The 26,189-nt window shown below is 35.8% G+C and overlaps 2 protein-coding genes across 4 annotated transcripts; one reads left to right on the plus strand and one right to left on the minus strand.

Moving 5' to 3' along the window:
- The first annotated feature begins 1,378 nt into the window (after positions 1 to 1,378).
- Positions 1,379 to 16,186, plus strand: LOC132613488 (translation factor GUF1 homolog, chloroplastic). Its single transcript, XM_060327520.1, has 22 exons — positions 1,379 to 1,655; positions 4,194 to 4,370; positions 4,915 to 5,001; positions 6,417 to 6,473; positions 6,655 to 6,720; positions 7,543 to 7,605; positions 7,958 to 8,002; positions 8,158 to 8,258; positions 8,521 to 8,617; positions 9,396 to 9,467; positions 9,984 to 10,138; positions 10,223 to 10,280; positions 10,707 to 10,787; positions 10,890 to 10,976; positions 12,287 to 12,358; positions 12,455 to 12,589; positions 12,887 to 12,960; positions 14,258 to 14,345; positions 14,912 to 14,989; positions 15,234 to 15,309; positions 15,470 to 15,510; positions 15,867 to 16,186. The coding sequence occupies exons 1-22, from the start codon at positions 1,455 to 1,457 to the stop codon at positions 15,960 to 15,962; spliced, it is 2,007 nt and encodes a 668-aa protein (XP_060183503.1). The 5' UTR covers positions 1,379 to 1,454; the 3' UTR covers positions 15,963 to 16,186.
- A 2,497-nt stretch (positions 16,187 to 18,683) lies between these two features.
- On the minus strand, positions 18,684 to 24,044 carry LOC132613793 (pentatricopeptide repeat-containing protein At4g31850, chloroplastic). Of its 3 annotated transcripts, none has more exons than XM_060328022.1 (3): positions 21,048 to 24,040; positions 19,785 to 20,263; positions 18,959 to 19,096 (listed from the first exon to the last, which is right to left on the minus strand). In XM_060328022.1, the coding sequence occupies exons 1-2, from the start codon at positions 23,737 to 23,739 to the stop codon at positions 19,857 to 19,859; spliced, it is 3,099 nt and encodes a 1,032-aa protein (XP_060184005.1). In that variant the 5' UTR covers positions 23,740 to 24,040; the 3' UTR covers positions 18,959 to 19,096; positions 19,785 to 19,856. The 3 variants fall into 3 exon arrangements, with proteins under 3 accessions (XP_060184006.1, XP_060184005.1, XP_060184004.1); XM_060328021.1 differs by having other exon boundaries at positions 20,679 to 24,037; XM_060328023.1 differs by lacking the exon at positions 19,785 to 20,263 and having other exon boundaries at positions 18,684 to 19,096; positions 21,048 to 24,044.
- Positions 24,045 to 26,189: the final 2,145 nt, after the last annotated feature.

Below are 26,189 nucleotides of genomic sequence, written 5' to 3' on the forward strand. Positions count from 1 at the left end.
CCTAACTTTTGTAGAATTCCGACAGAGTAAAAAAAAAAATCTGTCTTGCAAAATTTCGTATAAGGCAGAATTTTCGCGAAGCCATTCCTTGCGATTTTTTTTTTTACTGACCGGGAGTTTGAATTCAGAACCTTGGGCTATTTTTGGCCACTTTTTTAAGCGAAAGACAAAGATTAAAGACCAGTAATTTGAGGGGGGAAAAAATAAAGACCAGCACCTCTGAAGGACAATCCATGCAAAAAAAAAAAAAAAAAAGGTATGCAAATATAATCCTTGAAAAATTACTCCCACAAGTCTAATAGTTGCTTCTATATTGCTCAATCTCACAGACCAAACATTAGATTATCATCTAATGTTTGTAATAACTTATAAAATTCTAGACCTTGTTCTATTGTTTTCACATAAACTTTCTATTTACTCAAAAGATATTATAAACTGTGATCTAAAAGGTTCATAAGCTACAAAAAATAAATAAAAAGAAAGTCATTTACTAAAATTCAATATTAGGAGCGCTTGTTGATATCGGATATCAATTTGCAATTTGTGATTCTTCTGAATTTGCAAATTAATTAGCTTAGTGCATTTAACTTTCAATTAATTGAGATGTATATAATTGATCCTTCGTCATCTTAATTTTAAAAATTTAACCAATTATTAACTTTTTAATCATTTTATTACTTACATATTAGGAAAATTTTATATTTTTTTCTTACTTTATACTTGAAGGTAATATAATTTTACTAATAATCTAAATATAATTATTTTCTATGTGTGAAGGACTAAAATGATACTCCCTCCGGTTCAAAATAAGTATACACTTAGCTTTTAGCACAACCCATAAGAAAATATAACTCCTAGACAAAAATAAATATTTTAATTAAATTATCCTTAATTAAATACTACCTAATTAATATAACTTTTTTTTATTACATAAAGCCTCACTTATCTAAATAGGGGTAAATTTAAAAGAAAATAATTAATTACTTAAGTAACCACTTATTTTAAACCAAAATAAAAAAAATTAACGGACACTTATTTGAATAAGAGGAAGTACTCCTTCCGTTCACTTTTACTTGTCCACTATGGACTTTACACAATTCTTAAGAAATAATAAATGAAGTGCATATTTTACCATGATATCCATATTAATTCATGTATAATTGCATTGAATTTGAAAAATAATTTAGAACGAGTAATTAATGCTAAGGGCAAAACAGAAAAAATAAATTATTTCTCTTGATATGTGAAAGTGGACAAGTAAAAATAAAAATTTATTTATTAAATAGTGGACAAGTAAAAGTGAACGGAGTAAATATTTTTATCTAAATGAGAAAGACCAAAAATTAGAATTATGATTGATAATTTTTCTATCGTTTCATCTTGTGGCTGAAAAACAGATACACGAAGATATAGGCAGTTCTTCCTCTTAACTGTCTAACAGTGCGCCATTCGAAATGGCCGCTGCTATAAATAACTTTTGCCGCCCCAAATTCATTCATCAATATCCAAATGCTAATAGAACTCATCATCATTATAATAATGGAGCTCAGTCCATAATACTACGACGTCGTCATAGCTTACGTGTCTATTGTCAAACAGCTGCAACTGACATTGAGCTCAACGCACGCGCCGCCGGTAAAGACCGTCTCTTAAAGGTGTGTTTCACGCGCCTCCTCTTTTTTTTTTTTCCTTCGAATTTTATTTCTATTTACTACTGATCGTATTAAACAATATTTATAATTATATAGGGAAACATAGTTAATTTTTTTGGCATAATAAATAGGTAGACACCTTAACTTTGGCCTTAACACTTCAACTTTGACGATGACGACGACAACAACAACAACCCAGTGAAATCCCACAACGTGGGGTCTGGGGAGGGTAGAGTGTACGCAGACCTTACTCCTACCAAGGTAGGACGGCTGTTTCCGAAAGACCCTCGGCTCAATAAAAAACATAAAAGGAGGTCAGATAAGGCTAAGAGATTCAAAGCGATATGGAAATGAAGTAACGCAAGCGACACAGATAACATAGAATAATCAAAGCACAGGAAATAACAGATAATAACATAAATCAGAGCACAAGAAATTATACTACGATAATGCGACTACTAATAAGACAGGATAATGAGACTATCTACTAGCCTTCTACCCTAATGTGGGTCCTCCAAACCCTCCTATCTAAGGTCATGTCCTCGGTAAGCTGTAACTGCGCCATGTCGTGTCTAATTACCTCTCCCCAATACTTCTTTGGCCTACCCCTACCTCGTCTGAAACCATCCATGGCCAACCTCTCACACCTCCGCACTGGGACATCTGTGTCTCTCCTCTTCACATGCCCAAACCATCTCAATCTCGCTTCTCGCATCTTGTCTTCCACCGAGGCCACTCCCACCTTGTCCCGAATATCCTCATTCCTAATCCTGTCACTCCTGGTGTGGCCACACATCCATCTCAACATTCTCATCTCAGCAACTTTCATCTTTTGAACGTGAGAAATCTTAACTGGCCAACACTCCGCCCCATACAACATAGTCGGTCTAACCACCACTTTGTAGAACTTGCCCTTAAGTTGTGGTGGCACCTTCTTGTCACATAGCACTCCGAAAGCAAGCCTCCATTTCATCCATCCTGCCCCAATACGATGTGTGACATCATCGTCAATCTCCCCGCTGCCTTGCATAATAGACCCAAGATACTTGAAACTACTTTTCTTCTGGATGGCTTGGGTACCAAGCCTCACTTCCAAGCCAGCCTCCTGAGGTGCTTCACTAAACTTACACTCTAAGTACTCTGTCTTGGTCCTACTCAGCTTAAACCCTTCAGACTCCAGAGGTTGTCTCCAATCCTCCAGCTTAGCGTTAACTCCGCTACGAGTCTCGTTGATCAGGACTATGTCATCCGCGAAAAGCATACACCATGGCACCTCACCTTGAATTTGCCGCGTCAATCCATCCATCACCAAGGCAAATAAAAACGGACTAAGAGCTGATCCTTGATGCAACCCCATCATAACTGGAAAGTGCTCTGAGTCTCCTCCTAATGTCCTTACCTTGGTTTTGACTCCCTCATACATGTCCTTGATCGCCCTAATGTACGCCACAGGTACCCCTTTAGCCTCCAAGCATCTCCATAGGATCTCTCTTGGAACTTTGTCGTAAGCCTTTTCTAGGTCGATGAATACCATGTGTAAGTCCCTCTTCCTCTCCCTATACTGCTCCACCAGTCTCCTCACAAGATGGATGGCCTTTGTAGTTGAGCGTCTCGGCATGAATCCGAACTGATTCTCTGAAATAGACATGCCTTTCCTCACCCTCATCTCCACCACCCTTTCCCACACTTTCATAGTATGGCTTAGCAGCTTGATACCTCTATAGTTGTTGCAACTCTGGATATCTCCCTTGTTCAACTTTGACGTGGCACATAAATTTGGAGGTGTCTAGATGATCATTTTTGTAATTTAGGAGTGTTCGATTGACACAGTGGAGACGAGTTGAGGTGTCTAGATGATTATTTTGTAAGTTGCGAGTGTTGAACTGATAGTAGAGGGCAAGTTTAAGTGTCTATATGTGTATTTTGCCTTTTTTTTTTTTTTTTTTTTTTTTGATAAGCATTAAATGGTTATTAGATAAAAATGGTGAGTTACTTGCTATCACAGGTTAAAATTCATTGCTAGTGACTTAACGGTGTGACTTAGAGGTCGATAAAGTGGATTGAGAACCATGAGGTGTCGGGTTCAAATTCTAGTGGAGTTAAAAATACTAGGTGAATTTTTTGGTGGATAGAGTTACCTGGTACCTGTGCTGTTGGTGGGAGTGGGAGGTAGCAGGTACCCGTGAAATTAGTCGAGGTGCGTCAAAGCTGGAAGCAGATACCCGTGGAATTAGTCGAAGTGCGTTGAGGTTGACAGAGTTACTTTGTACCTGTGTTGGCGGGAGGTAGCAAGTACCCGTAGAATTAGTCGAGGTGCGTCCAAAATAGAAACAGATACCCTGTGGAATTAGTTGAGCTGTGCCCAAGCTGGCCCAGACACCACAATTATTAAAAAAAAAAGAAAAAAGTCATTTTTAATGTAAAAAATCCTTACACTGACTAGTGTATATAACTTAAATCCCTTGTTTTTTCTCTGTTTTGTGAAATTTCATGTTTTCATTAGGTGGATGAATTGGCGTTTTCAATTTTGTATGTATGTAGGTGCCCATATCGAATATAAGGAATTTCTCCATAATAGCGCATATTGATCATGGGAAATCAACGTTGGCGGATAAGTTACTGCAGATGACGGGGACAGTAGAGAGCCGAGATATGAAGGAACAGTTTCTGGATAATATGGATTTGGAAAGAGAAAGAGGCATCACTATCAAATTACAGGTGCGTTTTGATTATTAATCCAGAACCCCAGCCAGGAAAAAATATCTTTTACTTGGTTTTAGTGTGAGTTTTTAGTAAGATTTCTGGTATAGTTGTTAACTTGTTTGATTCCAACAGGATTTATGAAGATAGAGACAAGAATGCGTTTAGGATTTCTTATTTATGTTATCTGATGAAGTATATAGTACTACTACTTGAACCTAGAAACTGATGCTTGTTGACAGTAAAACGTGATACTTTTGGCTACATGCTGTAGTCTTTCCTTGCTATTTACAGGATTTCAGTGCGATAGAAGAATTCTTTTCTTTGATGAGCAATTGTCTCATATATGGGCTTCTAGGATAAGAGCAATTCCTGTAACATGTATTGTGACCTTCACTACTTTAGTCTATTACTTTTGCATGAGGAAGAAAGCAATGTTGTGCATGGCTCTTATTTGCAGTCTGTGTTTTGAGGAAGTTTTATATGCTTTTGAAACCTTTTTTGTCTCAGTATTGATCATTCTGATGCAAACCGAGGAAATTTATGTAGCTTTTTGTTGCAGGCTGCTCGAATGCGTTTCGTTTATGAAAATGAACCATATTGCCTTAACCTGATTGACACTCCAGGTCATGTAGACTTCTCGTATGAGGTATGTGGCAGAAAGGGTGTTAACATGAAAGTGTTGTTCTAACCCTCAATTTACAGTAGTGTCCAACCCTCCCAATCTTATAAAGTAGAATGCATATTGTTGTTGTTTTGTCAAAACAGCAAGGAATTTGTTTTGCTCCTGTAACACAATATAACAGAAGAAATTTCCTATATATGTGAAATGATTGCATCAACATCTTATATTTGAATACTTCATGTAACAAAGCTGAACCTGGTCATAACTTAAACAAATAGCGTATCTTTTATAATAACTTCATTTGGTTTGTGTGTCGAATAGCTCATCAAGGATTCAAATTTTAAGTTGCTTTCACCATGACATAATCCACTTATTAATGGTTGTTAATTTGGCCCGTTTGAAACGATTCAATGAAAGAAAAGGAGATCGGAGAAGTTAAGCCTACTATGATGTACAACTTTTACTGAAGACCAACAGTGTTGCTTTAGCATTTTTCTAATACTTCCTCTATTCCAATTTATGCGGCATACTTTCATTTTTAATTTGTCCCACAAAGAATGTCATACTTTCCTGTTTAGAAATAATTTAACTTTAAATTTTCCATTTACACTTAGTGAGATGATTCATAGCCATACAAATGTCTATGACTTGTTTTAATTTGTCCACAAGTTTCAAAAGCCTTTCTTTCTTTCTTAAACTCTGTTGAGAATATAATTAAATAATAAAAGTGTGCTCTCTCTAAAAGCTTAAGATGAGATGGTCACGCACTTCAACATGGTATTAGAGTAGGTAGAGGTCCTAAGATTGAATCTCACCACCACCCATTATCAAAAAGAATTTCCACGTGCTTGGCCATGAAAAAGAATCAGGCCCGCAAGTGAGGGGGCGTGTTGAGAATACAATTAAATAATAAAAGTGTGCTCTCTCTAGATGGTCACACACTTCAACAAACTCCATTCCCAGTACACCACCACATAAATTGGGACGGAGGGAGTATAAATACCATGTTAGGCACATCCATGCTTGGTTAATTTAGGTCGATATATTTCTGATCTTTTCTTAAAACTTCTTTTTGGAGTTGGGTGATAGGGGGGTAATCAAGTGAGTTCGTTTCCGAATATATGTGGGTCCAACTGTAAGATACCCTACTTAAATTTGGCTTTGGTAACATTGACATGATCTGCTGACTATTATAATTGGCTTTGAGATGTAAATAATGCATTTTCACTTAAATATTGGTCTTTGTCTTCTAGTGACTATCCGTGTGCTTTCATCTAACGTAGTGGAATCACCCAATATGCTATAAATTAGCAGACGAAATCGACCAAATGCACAATGTATTTGTAGTGTGGCGAACGTGATTGATTTGTGGAATTATCTCCTGTGAAGCACAAAACAGATTTCTATCTGATGCCATATTAATTCTTCACTAATATCAGGTCTCTCGGTCTCTTGCTGCCTGTGAAGGTGCACTGCTTGTTGTTGATGCGTCCCAGGTTTAAAAACATTTACATCCCGTATATTTTTGAATCTATTCATACCATACATATGATGATTCGAAGTTGCACTTCTAATTAGTTGCTATAGTTAATGAATATGAATTGCCGTATTTCATTTTATACAATAAATGGAGTTCTTTGCAGTGACCAATTTTAAAGTTGAGTTCTTATGTTATAGGGAGTAGAGGCACAAACCCTGGCTAATGTGTATTTAGCATTGGAAAACAATCTTGAGATCATCCCGGTAAGTTGGTGGAATGCTAATGTGTATCATTTTCATTGGTATATCGTGACTTACATACTAAGTACATAACTATATCATACGTTTCAATTGTTGCAAATATCAGCTGATTGCTGGTGTTACAAGACTTATTTATTATTAATGGTTTCAAGCAATTCATTATTGATGGTTTTAAATGAGCTTAGTTTGTGTTTCAAAACTATTGAAAGGAAAAAGCATTGATGAAGTTATAGATTAAAATGTGTCTGCATTCAATACTTGTTTAAGTTAATTGAACTTGAGTACAGAATCTTATGAAGAATATTCCATAGGATATACAGTATTTTAGAATATACTGTATTCAATTGTAGGAATTTAAATACCTACTTTATTGTACATATACTAAGAAGCCCCTCTTGTATATTTTAAACAACCAAATTTCTTAAAAGTTATTTTTCTATTTTCTTTTCTGACCTTTTACATGTCATATGAGCTTCTAATTTCTAGAGACCTATGTAGCTTCCATTTAAGGGTTTCCAGAGGGTGTTAGAAATGCTACACTTGTCCTGATAAGGGTTTCCGAAGGAATTTATAGTGTCCTGGGCCACTCTATCCATTGCCTTAAGGTTTTGGGTTGGATGCACTGATTATTTCAAAGCTATGCCACACTAGTTTCCTGAGTTTTTACTGTGCTCTAGATCATGCTAGGGAAGCAGGAGCATCTTTGCTCTCATCATTTCTTATCCATCATGAAGCCCCATGCCTTTGTCATTGTTATCTTCAAATCATGTTTTCGTACATATTTAGTTATTTATTATTTACAAGAATGATGATTCTTCTCCTCAGGTTTTGAACAAGATTGATCTTCCAGGGGCTGAGCCAAGTCGTGTTTGTCAAGAGATAGAGGAGGTTGGTTGTTGATATAAATACAGTTAGGATTTTGTGTCTGTTACTATAGTTATAGATACTATTTGTGGTACCATTATGATTATCTGCACCACTAAATCAATATGCTATGGCTATTATTCCTGCTACCCCTCTAATGCTGTTGTGACCAGTATTACTTGATCTACATAATTTTTGCAAATTTTCTCTAAGGGTAGATGACCACTATAACGCCTTTATTGATAATTCATGTTTTTCCATGCTCTGCTGTCAATGGTTTGCTGTATAGCTGTCAGGATATAATTGAAGGAAAAAGATACTTGAAGCTTCTGTAACTTCACAATTAACCATAGAGTCAACTCATCTTGTTGTATAGATTGTTGGCCTGGACTGTAGCAATGCAATATACACCTCAGCGAAGGTAATTTCTTTTGTAACACTCATTTTCCATTCTTTCTGTTCAAAGAATACATGGCAGATTCTACTTTTGACCAAAGAGGAGAATGTGAAGTAGTGATTGAATAACTGATCCCTACTACAACTTGCGGAATTTGATGTGTGTTTTCTCCTCACTAGGAAGGAATAGGTATTACTGAAATTCTAAATGCGATTGTTCAGAGGATTCCACCGCCACGTGATACTGCTGGAAGGCCTCTGAGGGCTCTTATATTTGACAGGTATATCTGATTGATAGTGCTTTGAATTTACTAGCATTAGTTTACTAGATATTCGAAAGCTCATGCATGGAAATAGTCATTAGAACTTTGAATCTTGCAGTTGCAATATGCAATGCTAATACTGGTTACTCTTCTCAATATTACTGATGCAAATGCAAGGGAAATACTAACGTTGTAAAAATATTTTAAGAGCTGCTAACATGTATTGATGAAAAACTTGGGATAGCACATCATAACTGACTGAATTTGTTCCCCTTTGCAGTTACTATGATCCATATCGGGGTGTTATTGTATATTTTCGAGTCATTGATGGGACTATTAAAAAAGGTGATAGAGTGCTTTTTATGGCCAGTGGGAAGGTATGGTTTCTTAATCATATAGTTTTCCTTTTCTTTTGTACCTAGTGGTCATTTGGAAAACCATCACCTAACATAGTAACATTTTGTGATATAGTTGCTGATTCCATGTGCTCCACTGTTGAGAATAATAGTCTTGACTTATTAACTTTACCAGTTTAAAAAAAAATGAAATAAAATAATAGCCTGACTTATTGTTCGTAAAGAAAGACCTTATTTCCTATCCAAGGAGAATGTACGGCAAAAACAGTTTGTGGGCAGTCAACAACTTCAACCTGTGTGTGAAAAAGTAATCTTTTAGAGATTATAAGCCTTTTCTTCATACAATTAGGGGTTCAATGCTATAATTTTGTATGTTGAAAGAAAACTTGTACAAGAAATAGTACGCTTTCGTCCCATAGAATTAGTAATTCATTGCTAGAACCTTCAACCGCCCCTTGGATCTGATAAAGTAACATCATTGACCTCCTGATGTCCTAAAGAATTAGACATATTCTGATATACAGCCTTACTGGTGGAAAGCTATTTCTATGTTTATCTTCTTCTTTGTTTCTTTTCGTTTTCTGATTTGGATCTACGTGTCAAATTTTGAAGGCATCTTGTTCTGGAGTGCCGCACCAGTCTCTACTTAAATCCTCTTATCTACAAGATTTTTTTTTAATTCTTTTCCAATCTACAAGAGATGACCTTCTTAATTTTCTGGACATTTCTGTTTTCTCTTATTTGGTTGATGGATAGATTACATTGCCTCTTGGCTTAGTCTCAACTACAACAAATGCAGGATTATTATGCTGATGAATTAGGAGTTTTATCTCCCAACCAGTTGCAAGTTGATCAGTTATATGCTGGTGAGGTAATAAATCTTATCTGACTAATTTAATCTACTACCTCTCTTCTTATTTATCGGAACAAGATCTACCGCTTGTCAGAAGCATAATAAGCAATTATTTACCACTTCTACATTTAGAGTTCCCAGTCTGCTACAACCTTGAAAACCAAGATAGATGGATTTGATTCTATAGTTAATTATTGAGAAATCATGCCCAACAGTGACAAAAAACACTAGGTAATATCGTCCCATCTACTTAAGCCTTGATGGCCAGAGTTACTCGTACCTTTGCTGGTAGGAGGTAGCAAGTGCTTGGTGGAATAATCGAGGTGCTCGCAAGCTGGCACGGACACCACCATTAGAAAAAAATTATCGAGAAATCATGGCTTCAAAGTATTGCAAATCATGGAAAAATGCAAAAGAAACTAATAAGTGATTTGACAAACAATAATCATGATGGGGTACCTTCAAAACTTCATTTTAAATAGGTCGTTTTTCTTTAAGTGATGGGATTGTAAGATTTTCAGTTTATCATTTCAGGTGGGCTTTCTTTCAGCTTCCATAAGATCCGTAGCTGATGCTAGGGTGGGTGACACTATAACACACTTCACTAAAAAAGCAGAACAATCACTACCGGGATACAAGGAGGCTACTCCAATGGTTTTTTGTGGCTTGTTCCCTGTCGACGCCGACCAGTATATTTCTATTTATATACTTTATTTATATATACATGAATTCAGATAGATTTGCCACTATAAATATTGTCAACATTCCTGCAGGTTTAGTGAGCTTCGTGATGCATTGGAGAAATTGCAACTTAATGATGCTGCATTAAAGGTAAAATAAAAATTGAGTTGCCATATAAATACTGACAGTTTTCCGTTGAGTTCCTGAACTTTCTCATAGCAATGCTTTTGAAAACTTGTCAAGCGTTATTTAGTCAGTGTTCACAATCTTGTGCATCATGTGTCTTTTTTTCTACTCTGGCTTTTATGATATACTCCCTATGTTTCGATATAATGTTAGTTTTGTTCAGATTTATGCATTCACATGTATTCGACCCCATTATGACTATGCCCAATATTACTCAATAAATTCTGCAGATTTATGCATATTCTTGTCGAACCATTTTATCTTCCTTTTATACTTGTAACAATACATTAGAAATAACGAGAGATGTGGCAATTATTATGGATATTTTTCATATACTTGGAAGTTGCAAATTTATGTAAAGATTTTTCTCTCATAAGTCCAAATTTGCAGTTTGAGCCAGAGACTTCAAGTGCTATGGGTTTTGGATTTCGATGTGGGTTTTTGGGTCTTCTTCACATGGAAATTGTTCAGGTCGAAATAATTTTTGTCTTAACTTCACTGCTAGTAACTTGGTTATGTTTTACCTTGATGGCTGTGCTTGTCTTGTGCTTTGATAAACTTTTGTTTCACCAGGAAAGGCTCGAGCGCGAGTACAATTTGTCTCTAATAACTACAGCCCCAAGTGTCGTTTACCGAGTCAACTGCATAGATGGTGAAACTGTAACATCTCTTTCCCTCTGCTCAAACTTTTTATACTGAATTGTGCCTCTTTGTTCCAATGAAATTGTCAGAGCTTAGCTGTAAATGCTGACTTTTTAGGGGTATCATAAATGGGATAATAGTACATATTTCTGGTATGGGGAGAATTGACCGGGCATTCTTTTAAATTATATAGGTTTAGACAACTTTGTGAAATATCTGCTTGCATTCTTGAAACCATAGACTTCTGTATTCTCTCTATGCCAGATAGCATAATAGGAAATATGATAGCTTTTACCAGTAAGGCAGTACAAGAATTTCTTCCTTATTTTAACCGCTAGTGAAAGGACTATCAGATTTTTGATGTTGTCATTGGGAGACTGATAAATGGGTTAATTAGTAGAAAAAGTTTCTGCTGTTTTAAGAGTCCCATTATCCCTTATGTCTAGCTGCATTTTTTTGCAAATTTATCATGGTTGTCGGGTTGATGAGCTAGTATTCTCTCTCTTTATTATTATTATTCTTATTATTTTTTTATTTTTTTGGAGAAAAGGTTAATGAGCTAGTAATTATACTTGCCATCTACTAAGCACAGGTCATTGGGAAGTGTTTAACCCTGGGGTTGATTGTGTTCAAGGCATTAAGATCCATTCTAGTTTTACTGCAGTTTCATGTATAATTATCTATTTCTAGTTTAATGCGTCATTTTGGAGACCTCCCCCATAGGTTAACTGAATGCTGTTTTTTTCTTCATATGTACTGTCTTTTAACCTGAATATTCTTGCTGTGCAACATTGACTATACTGTTGCTATGTTCTTTTTGTACAAAATATCGATTTGTACCTAACTCCTGACATAAAGAAAAGAACATACAAATTTCAAGAAGAAGATATGTACCAGGATAACAGTTTCATCCTTAAAAGCGCCATCAGGATCAACTGATTTCATTATGAAAATTCCAATATGCTCCTTTCTCGCAAAGTTTTATTTCAAAAATAAAAGCGTGATTTCATATTGACATTGTTTGGGACATACGGGGATAAGGGACTTTGAAGTTTTTCACTGTTAGACAAGACTAGGGAGGTCTGTGTAATTTGAAAATTTACAGGAGGAACTTATGATGCACAAAAAGAAAGGTCATTCTACTTGACGAAACTTCATCTTTTAACTTAGAGTGTTGTTTTTCATCTTTTAAGTTTTTCATCCTTTAAAGTAGTCTATGTTCATCTTCCGGTATTGCTATGTTCATCTTCCGGTATTGCTACTTTGTAGTGGAGCCTGTCTTTTGATGTTATGTTTTTATATGCATGCATCTGTCTGATCCTATCCAGGTTGAATGTTCAAATCCATCTTTGCTTCCTGAACCCGGAAAAAGGCGGTCAATTGAGGAGCCAATTGTTAAGGTTGCTCTGAATTCACGACTCTTGTCACATTTGTCTTTCTTATGCGGTCTCACTTCTAACTAGTTCGGCATCTGCTTGTGATTTTTCTCCCCACAGATTGAGCTGCTCACACCAAAAGATTACATTGGTTCTCTTATGGAACTTGCTCAAGATCGACGAGGAATATTCAAAGAGATGAAATATATTACCGAGAGTAGAACATCACTCATGTATGAATTGCCACTTGCTGAGGTACTATTTTGTAACTAGTTAACCAGTGCCCTGATGCAGCTCTCTTGTGGATTGTAAAAGGGATAGGGTACAAAATACATGTCTGGAGGATGTAAAATTTTGGTGGCTGTCGTTTTCCTCACTAGTTGTTTTGGTACTTCACACTTTATGTTGTGTATTCATTTTTTAAGGATCCCATGTTGATTTTTTTAATAAAGGAATAATTTCAATTTTCTTTTGTCTTTCCGTGAGCACGTGTATCAATGTTGAGCTGGGTCTTTCTTTTTCCGGTCATGATGTGTCAATTTTCTTCATCAGATGGTTGGAGATTTCTTTGATCAGCTAAAGTCAAGAAGCAAAGGTTATGCAAGCATGGAATACTCCTTCATCGGGTAAGTCAACGTAATATGCAGTGTCAAGTCTGTCTCTAATGATTTGATCTCCTAATAATCTGGAACTTACACACGCTTTCAAATATTAACTCCATGTCTTGTTTTCAATTTAAATTCTTAGTAAACAGAGTGTTCAAAATGCTTTGAAATGCTTTCTTGAAGCCGAGGGTCTGTCGGAAACAGCCTCTCTACACCCTACCCTCCCCGGACCCCACCTGTGGGATTATACTGGGTATGTTGTTGTAGTAAACAGAGTGAAATCATGCTTCTAGAACAATTGAATTAATTCAGGTAACGGATATTCAGTTGATTTGTTTTTTTTCCCCACGGTAAGGGAGCCTCTTCCTCTTATATCTGAGGAATAGGCATGATAAAGGAGAACATTATGAAATCTTTTTCCACATAAAATCAGCCTATGGGAACTTCTTTTTCTTTTGCGTAAAAGAAATTGTTAATTTAAACTAAATGATCTTGTTGCAGAAAGAAGATCCCTAGTGTTGTTCCCTGAAAACATTGTAAAATTTTAATTGGTAGTTAGATATTCTAGTTGATAGTTTTCACTGGCTATTGCATAGAAGGCCAGAAGCAACAGATGCAATCTAGTTATGTTTCCGGACATCAAAATTGACAAGTCACTATTTTTTTTGTGTCACGACTTTGACTTCAACATTCTAGGCCTTACAGTTATGCCGTGGGTTCAAAGCCTTTCTGACACTGTGTGCCTTCAAATTAAAAGTTACGAACTCTTTTACATGTGACCTTCAAGGTATGTCTATCTGAAGAGAGCTCTCACTATTTCCGCTGCGTGTGTCAAAGGCACACATTTAGCTTGATGTTCTGAATCAGGTGCACGTTTGGTATCTTTGTCATGAGTGCTCACTGTTAAATTAAACATTTAGCTTTATCCACTGCTAAATCAATGGAATATCTGGATGCGTAAAAAGTTCTTTGCGTCGATCCTTAATTGTAAGACATAATTGGAACTTAGTTAACATATTCTTTGCATCCTTAACAGAAGTAGCAAGAATTTCCAATTCCCTAGCTAGATGATTGTTCAGTGTTCAGTTAAATCCCAGTTTTGTTTCCATTTACTTATTACTAGATTTTTTTCCATATTTAGGGAAAAGGCAAACGTTTGTTTGATCTCTCTCTCTCTCTCTATATATATATATATATATATATATGTCTTCTTTTCCCTCTTGACTGGTTGAAATGTCTGATTAGCGTCCTTATTGCTGTAAGTTCAGGAAATGCAGATAACTTGCTTATGAGATGTCCACTATATTGTGTCTGCCAGGTATACAGAAAGTGATCTGATAAAGCTTGATATTCTCATAAATGGTGATTGTGTCGAACCCTTGGCTACAATCGTACATAAAGACAAGGTAACGAAGGACAGAGTAACATGTGTTTGTGCTTAAAATGGAAAGCAAATTCATGTAAGAGAAAAGAACCTACTGCATAAAGTTCTTCTGCTGCACTTTTGCTTTACAGTTGTGACGGTGTTGAATTTTTGTCATGACAATCCTTGGAGCTTTTTCTCATGGAAATAATGTAAAAGCTAAATTCATCATGTCAGCTACAGTTTACTGCACTTAACTCGGAAGAACTTCACATGCATGCCTCATGAATATAGGTTAACAGAATATAACTTTTGTCTTCCACTTGAGCAGTCACTAGCTACCTGAAAATAGATTGGCAGGCATTTGTTTATTGCTTTTTCTGCTCTTAGTTATTGATGGAATCCAAGTCATTTCCTCCTATAATCTTTTTGACTGTTTATTAAGTCGTCAACCTTTGTGCAAAAATAAAAATGATTAGTCATTGAATCTACAGTTTTGCAGGTATCTTGACTTTCTACTTCATTTACCAATCTGATAGTTTATTCCATTTTATTTGAGACAAATTATTGCCTTGGCACAGCTATGAAGTAACAGTTGCATTTTTTCAGGCATATTCTGTGGGAAGGGCTTTAACCCAAAAGCTAAAAGAACTAATACCCAGACAAATGTTTAAAGTACCAATCCAGGTAGTACATCTCTTTCTTTAGTTGGTCATCTTTTGTCTTTTTGTTATAATAGATTTTTTTTTTCAGAGTTTTCATATTTCACGATGTTTTTCTATTACAAGAGAAAAGAATTCTCATTTGTTCTTCTCATTCAAATGATGTATAGGAAGTCATTACGTACATTAAGTAAAACTGTCTTGATCTTTCATACTATTCCTTTTCATCCCATATTAGTTTTAAGTGACTGCTTAATTTGTCATGGCAGGCGACCATTGGCTCGAAAGTTATTGCTAGCGAGGCTATATCTGCTATCAGGAAGGATGTTCTCGCTAAGTGCTATGGTAAGATTACAGGAAGATATTAACAGTATGATATACATTTCAAAGTTCCTTGTAAGAATATTCATTCTGCTGCTGATGATAATCTAGAGTTTTATGATGTTTATAGTGACATTGTGTTTCATCTCTTAATATGTTTTACATTCGATCTCCGTTCGTGTAGGTGGTGACATCTCGAGAAAAAAGAAACTGCTCAAGAAACAGGTACCTTGCATCCTTGTTCCTAGAAACAAATACGTTTTAAGTCTCTTACTTCCCTTTTTAGTCTGTTAATCTTTCTATGCTTGGTAACTCTCTAATTCCAACATTATCTTTAGTTTAAGGCCATAGGATTCAAAAATCTCTCTTATTTTCTTAAACTCCTTTTCTAGTCAAACTAAGACACTTCAATTGAAACAGAGGGAGTAATATATGTGAGATGGTAAACCTAGCTTATTGTTCAAAATTTTGCTTGTGCTTGCGAGCTCGTGTCATTTCTTATGGTGGTCTTATTTATTTGTTGTATATAAACTGGGTCGCATGATTTCTGCTTAATGATTTATTTCTGTATTTTTTATCAGGCTGAAGGAAAGAAAAGAATGAAAGCTATTGGTAAAGTTGATGTACCTCAGGAAGCATTCATGGCTGTATTAAAACTTGAAAAAGAGGTCTTATAATTCATTTTCAGTAAAGATTTTTGGCAGTGCAAAAATGCAGTAAAGAAAGTTGATACTACAGTGATTGTAATACAAATATCATGTGAATAGCTGTAGGATTTGAGAAGTTTTTACTGTTTTGCATTTTGTCAATCACAGAACTACAGTCAATGAATAGCTATTCAGATTGAGAAGTTCTCATTGCAGTGACTTTGTATATAAAGGAACAATTTATTTTGTTGTTACAGTTATTTTTTGGTATATTAATTGAAAGTCTGATCATTCAGTTTATTCCAATCTGTTGTTACTCCTATAAGTTATTACCCTGTTATTAACCATCCATTACCAATGTAATTAGCAACAAGTGCCATTTTACAAGGTAATTTTACAACTTTTTGCTATCAAGCAGTGAAAGAATTAGTGTGAGATACTGTTGATAATTCAAATAGTTGGTATATTCCCATTATTAGCTGCTAAATAAATTTGGATTTTGGTTGAGTTGTTTGTGCCTCTGTATTCTCAGTCATTTATGCCTTCATGGGCTTACGTATTTATTATGGTTTAGTGTTTTGACTGTGAGTTTTTGGCGGTAAGCAAATGAGATACGCATTTACACCAAAATAACATCAACCTATCATAACGAAGTGATTTCATCAGGTGAGACTCTATATTCTTGATAAAAAAAAAAAAAAAATCAGGTGAGACTGTATAGAATAAATAATGATTAAGTGATAAAAGTATATGTATATGTACGCTATTCATTTATTGAAACGGTGTAGACACTAGATATAGATAAGTTATGCACAGGAGAAAGTAGAAAGTCAAACACAGATGATCTATCGATTTTCAAACCAACCATGCACCACTTACATTTGGAAATTTTCTCGATATAAAAAAGAAACGTACTCATTTCATTTTTGTGGGGACGCAACACTTTCTACGTTGGGTCTCATGTTTTCTGTATATCATGTCCATGAGTGTTTTAGCCTCAAAATGGAACTTTTCGGTGCAAATTTGAATTAGTCGGACCCTAAAGCAGATATCAAACGTCGAGTGAAATTGATCTTTTCATTTCGTTCATCTTCCTTCCATGCATGCCATCAAATCAAAGTATCCAGGATTCTGGATCCATAATGTTACCACTTACCCTCCAAACAATTAGTCGGTAGTGGAGATCTCGACCACTAGAGCAAACCTCACTCGTTACTTTCCTTATTTTCTTCTAATTATTGAGCACAATATCTCATTTATCATTTTACCCTTTTTGATGGGATAGTAGTCTTAAAAGAAAAGGAAGAAACATGCTGATTTGATGATTAGGGTGACAAAATTAGCACATGAAAAGAAGACCCGTCTATTTATTAACTCAATCCATTTCGATCCGTCAAATTCAGTTCATCTAAAAGTTGGGATAAATGTATAGACCAAATTGATCCATGAGAAGTCTTGCCATTTTTTTAAAAAACTTTTGTTTTGTTTGATGTGTTATATATAACCATAATCTAAGAAAAGAAAAGTTTTCTTAGTTTGTTTTGGTAATGAAGCAAATAATAAGAAAATAAAGGAATTAAAACTTGATACAAATTGAGTGAGTTGGCTTATGACCTATTGTTTAATTCATCTTGACCAATTCATCTTAGCCCAACTAAACTTTCATTTATTAACTCGGTTCATATTTACCCACCCAAATTGAGACCAACCCGTCATTTGACACCCCTAAATTGTTGATTAGGTAAATGGTTGCTTAAGTGGATCATATAAGTGTATATACCCTAATGTCCGACAACAAAGACGTTTTGGTGAAAAGTGCAATGGATCGGGGAAAACAGGGTCGATGGATTTTAAGGTTATCAGTTGGAATCCGAGGTGGATGAATGACTCGAAAAAGAAGGGGAATCACTGAAGCATGGATAAGAGAATGGGGAAGCATGGATGGTTTTGAAAAGAGATAATGGTCAAAAACGCACATGGAGTATCATTGTTTTGTGAGTTTTATACTCGAACTATCAGGTGTATGCTTTTCCTGAACTATCACCAGCTATTTATCAAAACACCCATCGACTAGTATCTGATGATGCGTGGTGTACGCTCTCTTTTTTATTTTAAAAATGGTGCCAAATGACACACTCCCCGCAAATAATTAAAGGAACTAACTGGAAAATTAAGAAAAAAATGGGTCAGGCGTGTCTTTGACCATTATCTCTTAATTTTTTTTTTCTGATTTTTTTTCCTTGTAAAAAAAAAAAGTTAAGAAAAAAAACCTAAGAGATAAAGACATGCCTGAATATCACTTTTTTACGAGTTTCCAGCGTCATCAGCTACTAGTCGAGGTGTGTTATGATAAATAATTGGTAATAGTTCAGGTACGAAACGCAAACACTTGATAGTTCGGATGTGTTATAATAAATAGTTGATAATAGTTAAGGTATGAAACGCAAACACTTGATAGTTTTGGTGTGTTTTAATAAATAATTGGTGATAGTTTAGGTAGGTAACGCAACATCCGATAGTTCAAATAGGAAACTAACAAAAAATCATACTTCAGCTGTGTTTTTGACCATTATTTCTTTTGAAAAAAAGCTTGTAAACCGAATCTAAAAACTGAATTAACTTGATTATAAGTTAGAGACGCGAAGCTCTTCTACGATGCACAATGTGTAACCTTTTTAAGACTGGAATGGAAGGTCCTTTAACAGATGCATCCAAGGGTTCACAGAGGCAAAACATTGGAGCAGAAAAAACTCAGATACAATAACACAATGTAAATGAGAACTCTACATTTCTTGGCAAGACTAACATTGCCAATCGAATAACGAATCAAAACTTTAGTAAGAGTTTTCCCTCCACATTGTTTGATTATCTACAGTTAGGCACCATGTATTCTAACCAAGCATAAGAGATATGCTACAGTTATTGCTAAGACTGCCCACTCATTCTTACAAGATGCACAGGTATAAACCTACAACAATCAAATATTAACACTTTATATAGACAACATTTTGGGATTTACAGAGCACCTTACAAATGAAATCCGAAGCCTTTGAGGTTCGCACCAGAGCCCAAAGAACCTTGCAGACGCATCTCAAAGCTGCAAACGAGTGAATAAACTCTACCTCTCTTTTCAAATAATAACGTCCGATCAGCAAAAGCAATCGCTGCAAAAAAGAACCAAGGAAATTAAGGTTAGAAGTTTAGCCAAGCTAACTACCATTGTTGACAAGATATTAACTTCTAGCTTGTACGCATTGATGTTCTGAGAATGGAAAAGGAAACAGACAATTTTTCTTTTTTCCTTTTGTTGATAACTGTGGTGTCCAGGCCAACTTGCGCGCACCTCAACTAATTCCGCGGGATACCTGCTACCTCCCACCAGCAACAGGTACCACGTGACTCTGTCCACCTAGGCTTTTAGACATATGGGAAGAAATCACCTAGTGTTTTTGTTTCTGCTGAGATTGAACCTGAGACCTCATGGTTCTCTTCCGACTTTATTGACCACTAGGCCACACTCTTGGGGATAAATTTGAGAACAGGGTACCGGATGATTTGAGGAACAACAAAATATAGCAACTACAAAAAAAAAAAAAAAAAAAAGGGCAGCCCGGTGCACTAAGCTCCCACTACGCATGGGGTTCGAGGAAGGGCCGGACCACAATGGTCTCTTGTACGCAGCCTTACCCCGCATTTCTGCAAGAGGTTGTTTCCATGGCTCGAACCCGTGAAGACATATAGCAAGTATGTCCTGAATTTTTTTTTGGTTAGCATGTTTTGAATATTCTACAAGCGCAAAAACGATTTACATTCTCTAGCAGGTTCCGTCAAGTGGTGGAACAGAGTATGTACCTTAGCAGCCCAAGGCAGAGTTTAGGTACTCGCTCTCACAAGTTTCACTTGAAGAACCTAAAAAGTCCGGCTTTAATTAGGTAGCTGTGCAAAAGTTCCACTATTTGGGCTACAACCTCCAACCATCATCTTCTCATAAATGGCATACGCACCATCTGGATCACCAGACTTACTGTACCCTCTAATAAGAGCATTATATGTAAAAACATCGGGTTCAAGACCGAGTTGCTGAAGTTCTTCATACATCCTTCCAGCCTCCTCCAACATACCAGCAATCCCAAGATTGAGTATCAAGGTATTATAGGTATAAAGATTAGGGGTAATTCCTCTGCTTTGCATCTCATCAAGAAGATAAAGTGCTTCCTTCATTTTACCGGACTTCCCAAGACCGTTGATCATCAGGTTGTAAGAAATCAAATCAGGATCAAGTCCAGCTGACTTCAGTTCCTCAAAGTAGTTCAGAGCATCGTCCACCTTCCCTACAGTTAGAGGTGGCAAAATTAGCCCATGAAAACATGACCTGCCCAAACTGCCTAAGTTTGAGCTGGTCATTGACCCGCCCATTTATTACCTCAGCCCTTCAAAATATTGGGCTGATATGCAGTCCAAATTGACCCATGAGAAATCTTGTCAAAATATTTTTCAAAAAGACATTCTTTTTATTTGATATGCTATATATAGCCATAATAAAGATAAAAAATAGTGTTATTAGCTACTAAAAAATTATAAAAGAACAATCAAAGAAATTAAAACTTAGTAAGAATTGGTTATGACCCGTTTTTAGCCCATTTCAGCCCAAGTAAGTTTTGGGCGGGTCAATATCCCGTCCATTTATCAACTCAACCCATTTGACCTGCCCAAATTCAGCCCAACCCGCCCATTTGACACCCCTACCTGCAGTGCATAGGCAATCTACAAGAATGGTGTACGTCTTTAAATCTGGTCTAACTCCTTCTTTATTCATTCTGTTAAAGAGATCACAAGCAGCTATCAGATCACCGGCTTTCCCAAACCCATTTATGAGAATGTTGTAGATAGCGGAATTAGGTCGGCATCCGTATTCCAACATTTCCTCAAAAAAGTCCTTTGCTTTGTCAAAATTTTTAACCTTCAAAAGCCCATCCATGAGAGGACCATATGTACAAGGAGTAGGTGTAAACCCTAAACTTACAAGATCATAGTACAAATCTATTGCTCTCTCTACTTTATTAGACTTCACCAAACCAGAAATGAGAATATTGTAAGTTATCGCGATTGGCTTACATCCTCTGTGGAGCATCTCCTCATACAGCTCAAAAAGTTCATCAACCTTCCCGGACTTTCCGAGTTCATCAAGAAACAAATTATAGGTATAAACATCCGGAGCACAACCAGCATTTTTCATCTCTTTGAAAAGATGCCACGCCAATTCTTTAAGATGAACATCCAGAAGCCCTTCAACCAAAGGATAATATGATCTTAGCGTTGGACGAATTCCGAATGTGCTCTTGAACTTTACAAAAAGTTCATGAGCATCAAGGGCTTTCTTTTGCTTGCAAAGAACTCTAATAACAGGTACTATTATTAAGTCATTTTTGCAAATACGATTAGATGCCAGTTTTTCTGCAAAAGAAATGGAATGATCTAATTCAGCTTCACCCAAAACACCTTCCATCAGTTGTGGCCAAAAGGATCTGTCTAACCTATTCAATGCCTGGTTAACAAAACCCTCCACGACCTTAACAGCATCATTAATTAAACCATCTTTCACGAGAATAGGTATAAGAGCATATACAGTTACACAGTCAGGATAAATTTTCTTCTTCATCTGATGGAATAGCAAAAATGCTTCGGTTACCCTTTTTTCTTTAGCCAACCCAAAAATTACAGTGTTATAACTGAAAACATCCGGTCCTATCATTCGATAAAGCAACGTCAAGGCTGTATCAACCTCACCATTCTTACAAAGACTATCTAAAAGTGTATTGTAAGTGATTGTGTTTGGAGCACACCCCTGAAGAGCCATGCTATCAAGTAACTCATAGGCCTCTCGAATCTTTCCCTCTTTTCCTAATCCAGCCAGTAAAGTGTTGTAGGTTACAACAGTAGGAGTCAGTTTCATATCTTTCAATCTGTAAAACATTGCCCATGCCTCACTAGCCCGACCATCCTTATAAAGTATGTCAATCAATGAATTGACTACGATCACATCAGGATCACAACCACTTTCTATCATTTCGGAGAGTAATTTAATAGCTTCATCAATTTTTCCTGCATTGCTATAGCATTTCATCATCATGTTGTAGGAGATAGAATTAGGAACGTAGCCACTTTCTTTAATTCCATCAAATATACTTTTCGCCTCTCCAAGCCTTCCCATTTCTGCTATACTATACAAAGATGCATTGCAAGCAACAACGTTAGGCACGATTCCATGAGCTTTCATCTTCTCAAATGTTTCAAGTGCTTTATCAGGGTCACCTGATTTCCCATAGTAGTCAATAAACAGGATATACGTGTAAGCTGTAAGCTCAACTCCAAGAGATTCCATGCTATCAAACAGCTCCAACGCTTCATTAACTCTGTTCTTTCTTAGCAGGCCCCTAATCAATGAATTATAAGTATGAAGATTAGGTAAGATACCTTTTTCCCTCATTTCATCTAATGTAGCAAATGCTTCAGCGACCTTACCTACTTTGCACAAAGCATCAACAAGTATGGTAAAGGAGACGACATCCGCTTTATAACCATCGGCCTCCATCCGATCCAAGAAGTCCCTTACAGAGTCCAAGTCTCCACGATCACTAAGCCTGTCTAGCAAAGTGATGTAAGTCACTCGATCAGGTTTATGGGACCCACGTTTCATCTTGAAAAAGACTTCTTTAGCAATATCTAGCTTGCCAGCAATGCAAAGAGCATCAATGAGGACCGTGTAAGTAACAACATCCGGAGCACAACCTTCATCATCCATTCTCTTTAATATAGCACAAGCATCATCGATCTTTCCAGCCCTTCCGAGCACTCTAATGCAAATTGTAAAAGTGTAAATATTCGGCCTTAATCCCAGACCATCCATCTCACTTAACAATCTCATGACCGTTTCAGTATCCCTTCTTTTACCACACGCAACCATTAACGCAGAATACGTCTTAAGACTCGGCTTAAGCTTTTCTGAAATCATCCTTCTATAAACCTTTAAAGCTTCTTGCCAAAACCCCGCTTGAAGAATCAAATGTATCAACCCGTTATACGAGTAAGCATTCAACACGAACCCCGCTTTCTTCATCCTTTCGAGAGCAAATGGAGCTTCACGTATTCCTCCCCTTATATGAAGACCCTTAAATATAATCAAATAAGTATCCAAATTCCTATATATTATCTGTTTTTGCATCAAATCAAACACTACAGCCATGTCACTAATCCTCTCATTAACCCTCAAATACTCCAACATATAATTACATGTCTCTGTAGTATGCACAACTCTAGGCATATTCGCTACGGATTTAAACAAAGCTAAAGCCTCGTTTGGGTCCGAAAACGACTTCAAATCCCTCAATACTTCATCAGCAGAAACCCCATTTCTTGGTTTTCCATTCACCAACAAAACTTCATTCGAGCATTTCATCGAACACCTTGTGGGACCCACATTTTCCCCCCTAATTTTCTTACAATTCAACAAAGATAACGCCTTTTTTGGCTCCAAAATCGACTTCAAACTACTCAATACTTCATCAGAAGAAACCCCATTTCTTGGTTTCCCATTCACCAACAAAAATTCATTGGAACATTTCATCAAACACTTTGCGGACACATGTTTTTTCCTAGTTTTTTCACATGGGAAAAAATTCAAGTTTCTAAAACATTTAGCTCTAAATGATAAATGTAGTGTACTAGTAGATTGTCTAGTTTCAGTTACAGATAAACAATTGAAATTATTGCAGCATATTGCTGAGGAACTAAGTATAATTACACCCATGGACAAAAAGATAGTGAATTTATTATAGCACTAATATGCAAAATGTTACATGAGAACAATAATGTATAATCATGAGGAAAGAAAATGATTTTTCTTTCTTTTTTTTTTTGGGCTGAATTTCAATTGGCTTCAATAGTTGGTTATGGAGTTGGAGATGAGGAAGAAGTAGATATTTTAAATAAATTTGTGGGATGAAATTTAGTACACTTTGCTTGGATGAAAATTAAGCAAAGAGTAAAAAAAAAGAGAAAGGAAGGGAAAATTGAGGTGGATTTGAGGAAGATGTAGATATTTTAGTGGAATTTTTTTTTCCCTTTTCATTATTTGGTTTGTCAAAAAAAAAAAAAAAAAAAAAAGAGAGAGAGAGAGAATGAAATGATTAGGATAAGCTACCCCCAAGATCCTTCCTCTTTAATTAGAGTTTTGAGTTTGATTTCTAGATATAATTCTTTTTCTATAAAATTAATTTGCGATAAAAAATTTATTTGATATTTTATTGGAAAAAGTTTTGCTCGTTTATTCATTTTGAAACAACTTTAACTATGTGTTGTTAAGCCTAGCTTCAGATTAAATGTATATGACTGAGTAAAAATGACTGAACTTTAGTCATATGAAACTTCAAGTTGACACACCGCATATTAAAAATGTATCAGAGTTGTATAGACTTATAGTTTTCACCCACTCGGGGATTAGTTGAATGGTGATCACAAATTGATATATATGCACTTTGACCGGTTTCTCCTTTAGTGGCCTTTACTCACCACAAATTCTAATTAGTTAGAAATTTTAATGTGGATTTTGAAATCTGATTGAACAATATAAGAGATATCTTTATTTTGTAGTTTCATAGCTCAAAACACAAATGCCTCCGAAGGTTCCGTTTATTTTAAAGCAAAAATAGCAATTCTTTTTACTTATAGGACTCAAGATCAAACCGGTCACTTTTTAAATACATTAAGGACTAATTTTACTATATTTATACAGTAATGACCAATTTTATTATATTTATATATTAATAACTAATTTTGTAGTTTAATTATCTTATTTATCTGTGGTAGCTAGTGCCTTTTTTTTCCGACTTTCATTAGTTTCATTTTCATATCGCGTTGCTTATCTCTATCTGACTTTTTTTCGTCATATTTTTTCTTTGAATCGAGGGTCTTTCAGAAACAGATAGGAGTAAGGTCTGCGTTAGGTTGTTGTTGTTGTAGTATTAAGGACCAATTTTATTATATTTATGGAAAAATTACGTGTTATAGCTACTTTTAGTACATAATTAGTGATATTAACTACCTTTTGTTTTAATTACTAATAATAACTAAATACTTTTTGAATTTAACTAATATAGCTACACAGTAATTTTCAGTTACTGGTGCACAAATACATCTAAAATTTAGCACTCCCAATCTCATATCCCCATTTTAATGGTAATAATATTAATCACTTAATATACATTATTATTCTCTCTCCTTTTTCATAAATTTTTAACATTTTCTATTCTCACTCACTACCCATTTCAGATTTTTTCATTTCTCAAATCCCTAAAAAATTCTTTCTCTCCTTCTATCAACCACCACCACGACGGGTGGCGGCCGCTCCTCTCTCAATTTTTTTTTGGTTTCCATGATTTCAAGCTTTGTGGACAAATTAAACATAAGAAGGCAATTAACCTTTCCATTTTTTTATGTGAATGATGTTCCAACTAGAATGATCATTCATTATGGTTGACGGCTTATCTCCCATTGTAGGCAAATTGTAGCTGTAAATGCCAAGACTTTTGGGCTGTGGACCAGTGCCCATAAATTTGGACCGAGTTGCATTTGCTCTGTGGCTAGGGTTTTTTTGGTGGTCTAAGTTTTTTTAGGATTTTGAGAAGATGAAAAATATATGTATTTGTGTATGTTCTATGATATAGCTACCAATTATTTGTGGTTGGTGGTGTATTTATGTAAGTTTTTCTATATTTTTGTGTATTTTGTTCAAATTAATTTCATCAGTTCATCTAGTTTCAAATACATGAGTGACGAAAATACATTGTAAGTTTTCTATATATTTGTGTATTTTGTTCAAATTAAGCCATCAAATACGTGTGTGATTGCATCACTATTCGTTTCCTCGTGGCTCGATTGCTCATTTGCTTCTTCCTTTGGGCATGAAGTGTTTGGTGAGGCCTTTCTTCGCCTGTTGAAAAGCTAGCCCTTGCTCAAAGATCTTTTTTATTTAGCACTAGAGGGATCTTAAAAAACCGATGGAATGCGATCTCATAGGCAATTTCCTATGAGGGCTGGATCCCCAGCATCTGTAGAAGAAAGGGGAAACTCAATCATGAAACTAAATTTCCAAGCAGAAGGATGAGAAAAAAAAATCCACTATTGCCAAAAATCTTTCCTTATTTTTTAGTAAGGGTGTCAGCCGCAAGTATGAGGGGACATTCCCCATCATAGAGAAAA

The sequence above is a fragment of the Lycium barbarum genome, chromosome 10 (genome assembly GCF_019175385.1).
Source record: "Lycium barbarum isolate Lr01 chromosome 10, ASM1917538v2, whole genome shotgun sequence".
Taxonomy (NCBI): Eukaryota; Viridiplantae; Streptophyta; class Magnoliopsida; order Solanales; family Solanaceae; genus Lycium; species Lycium barbarum.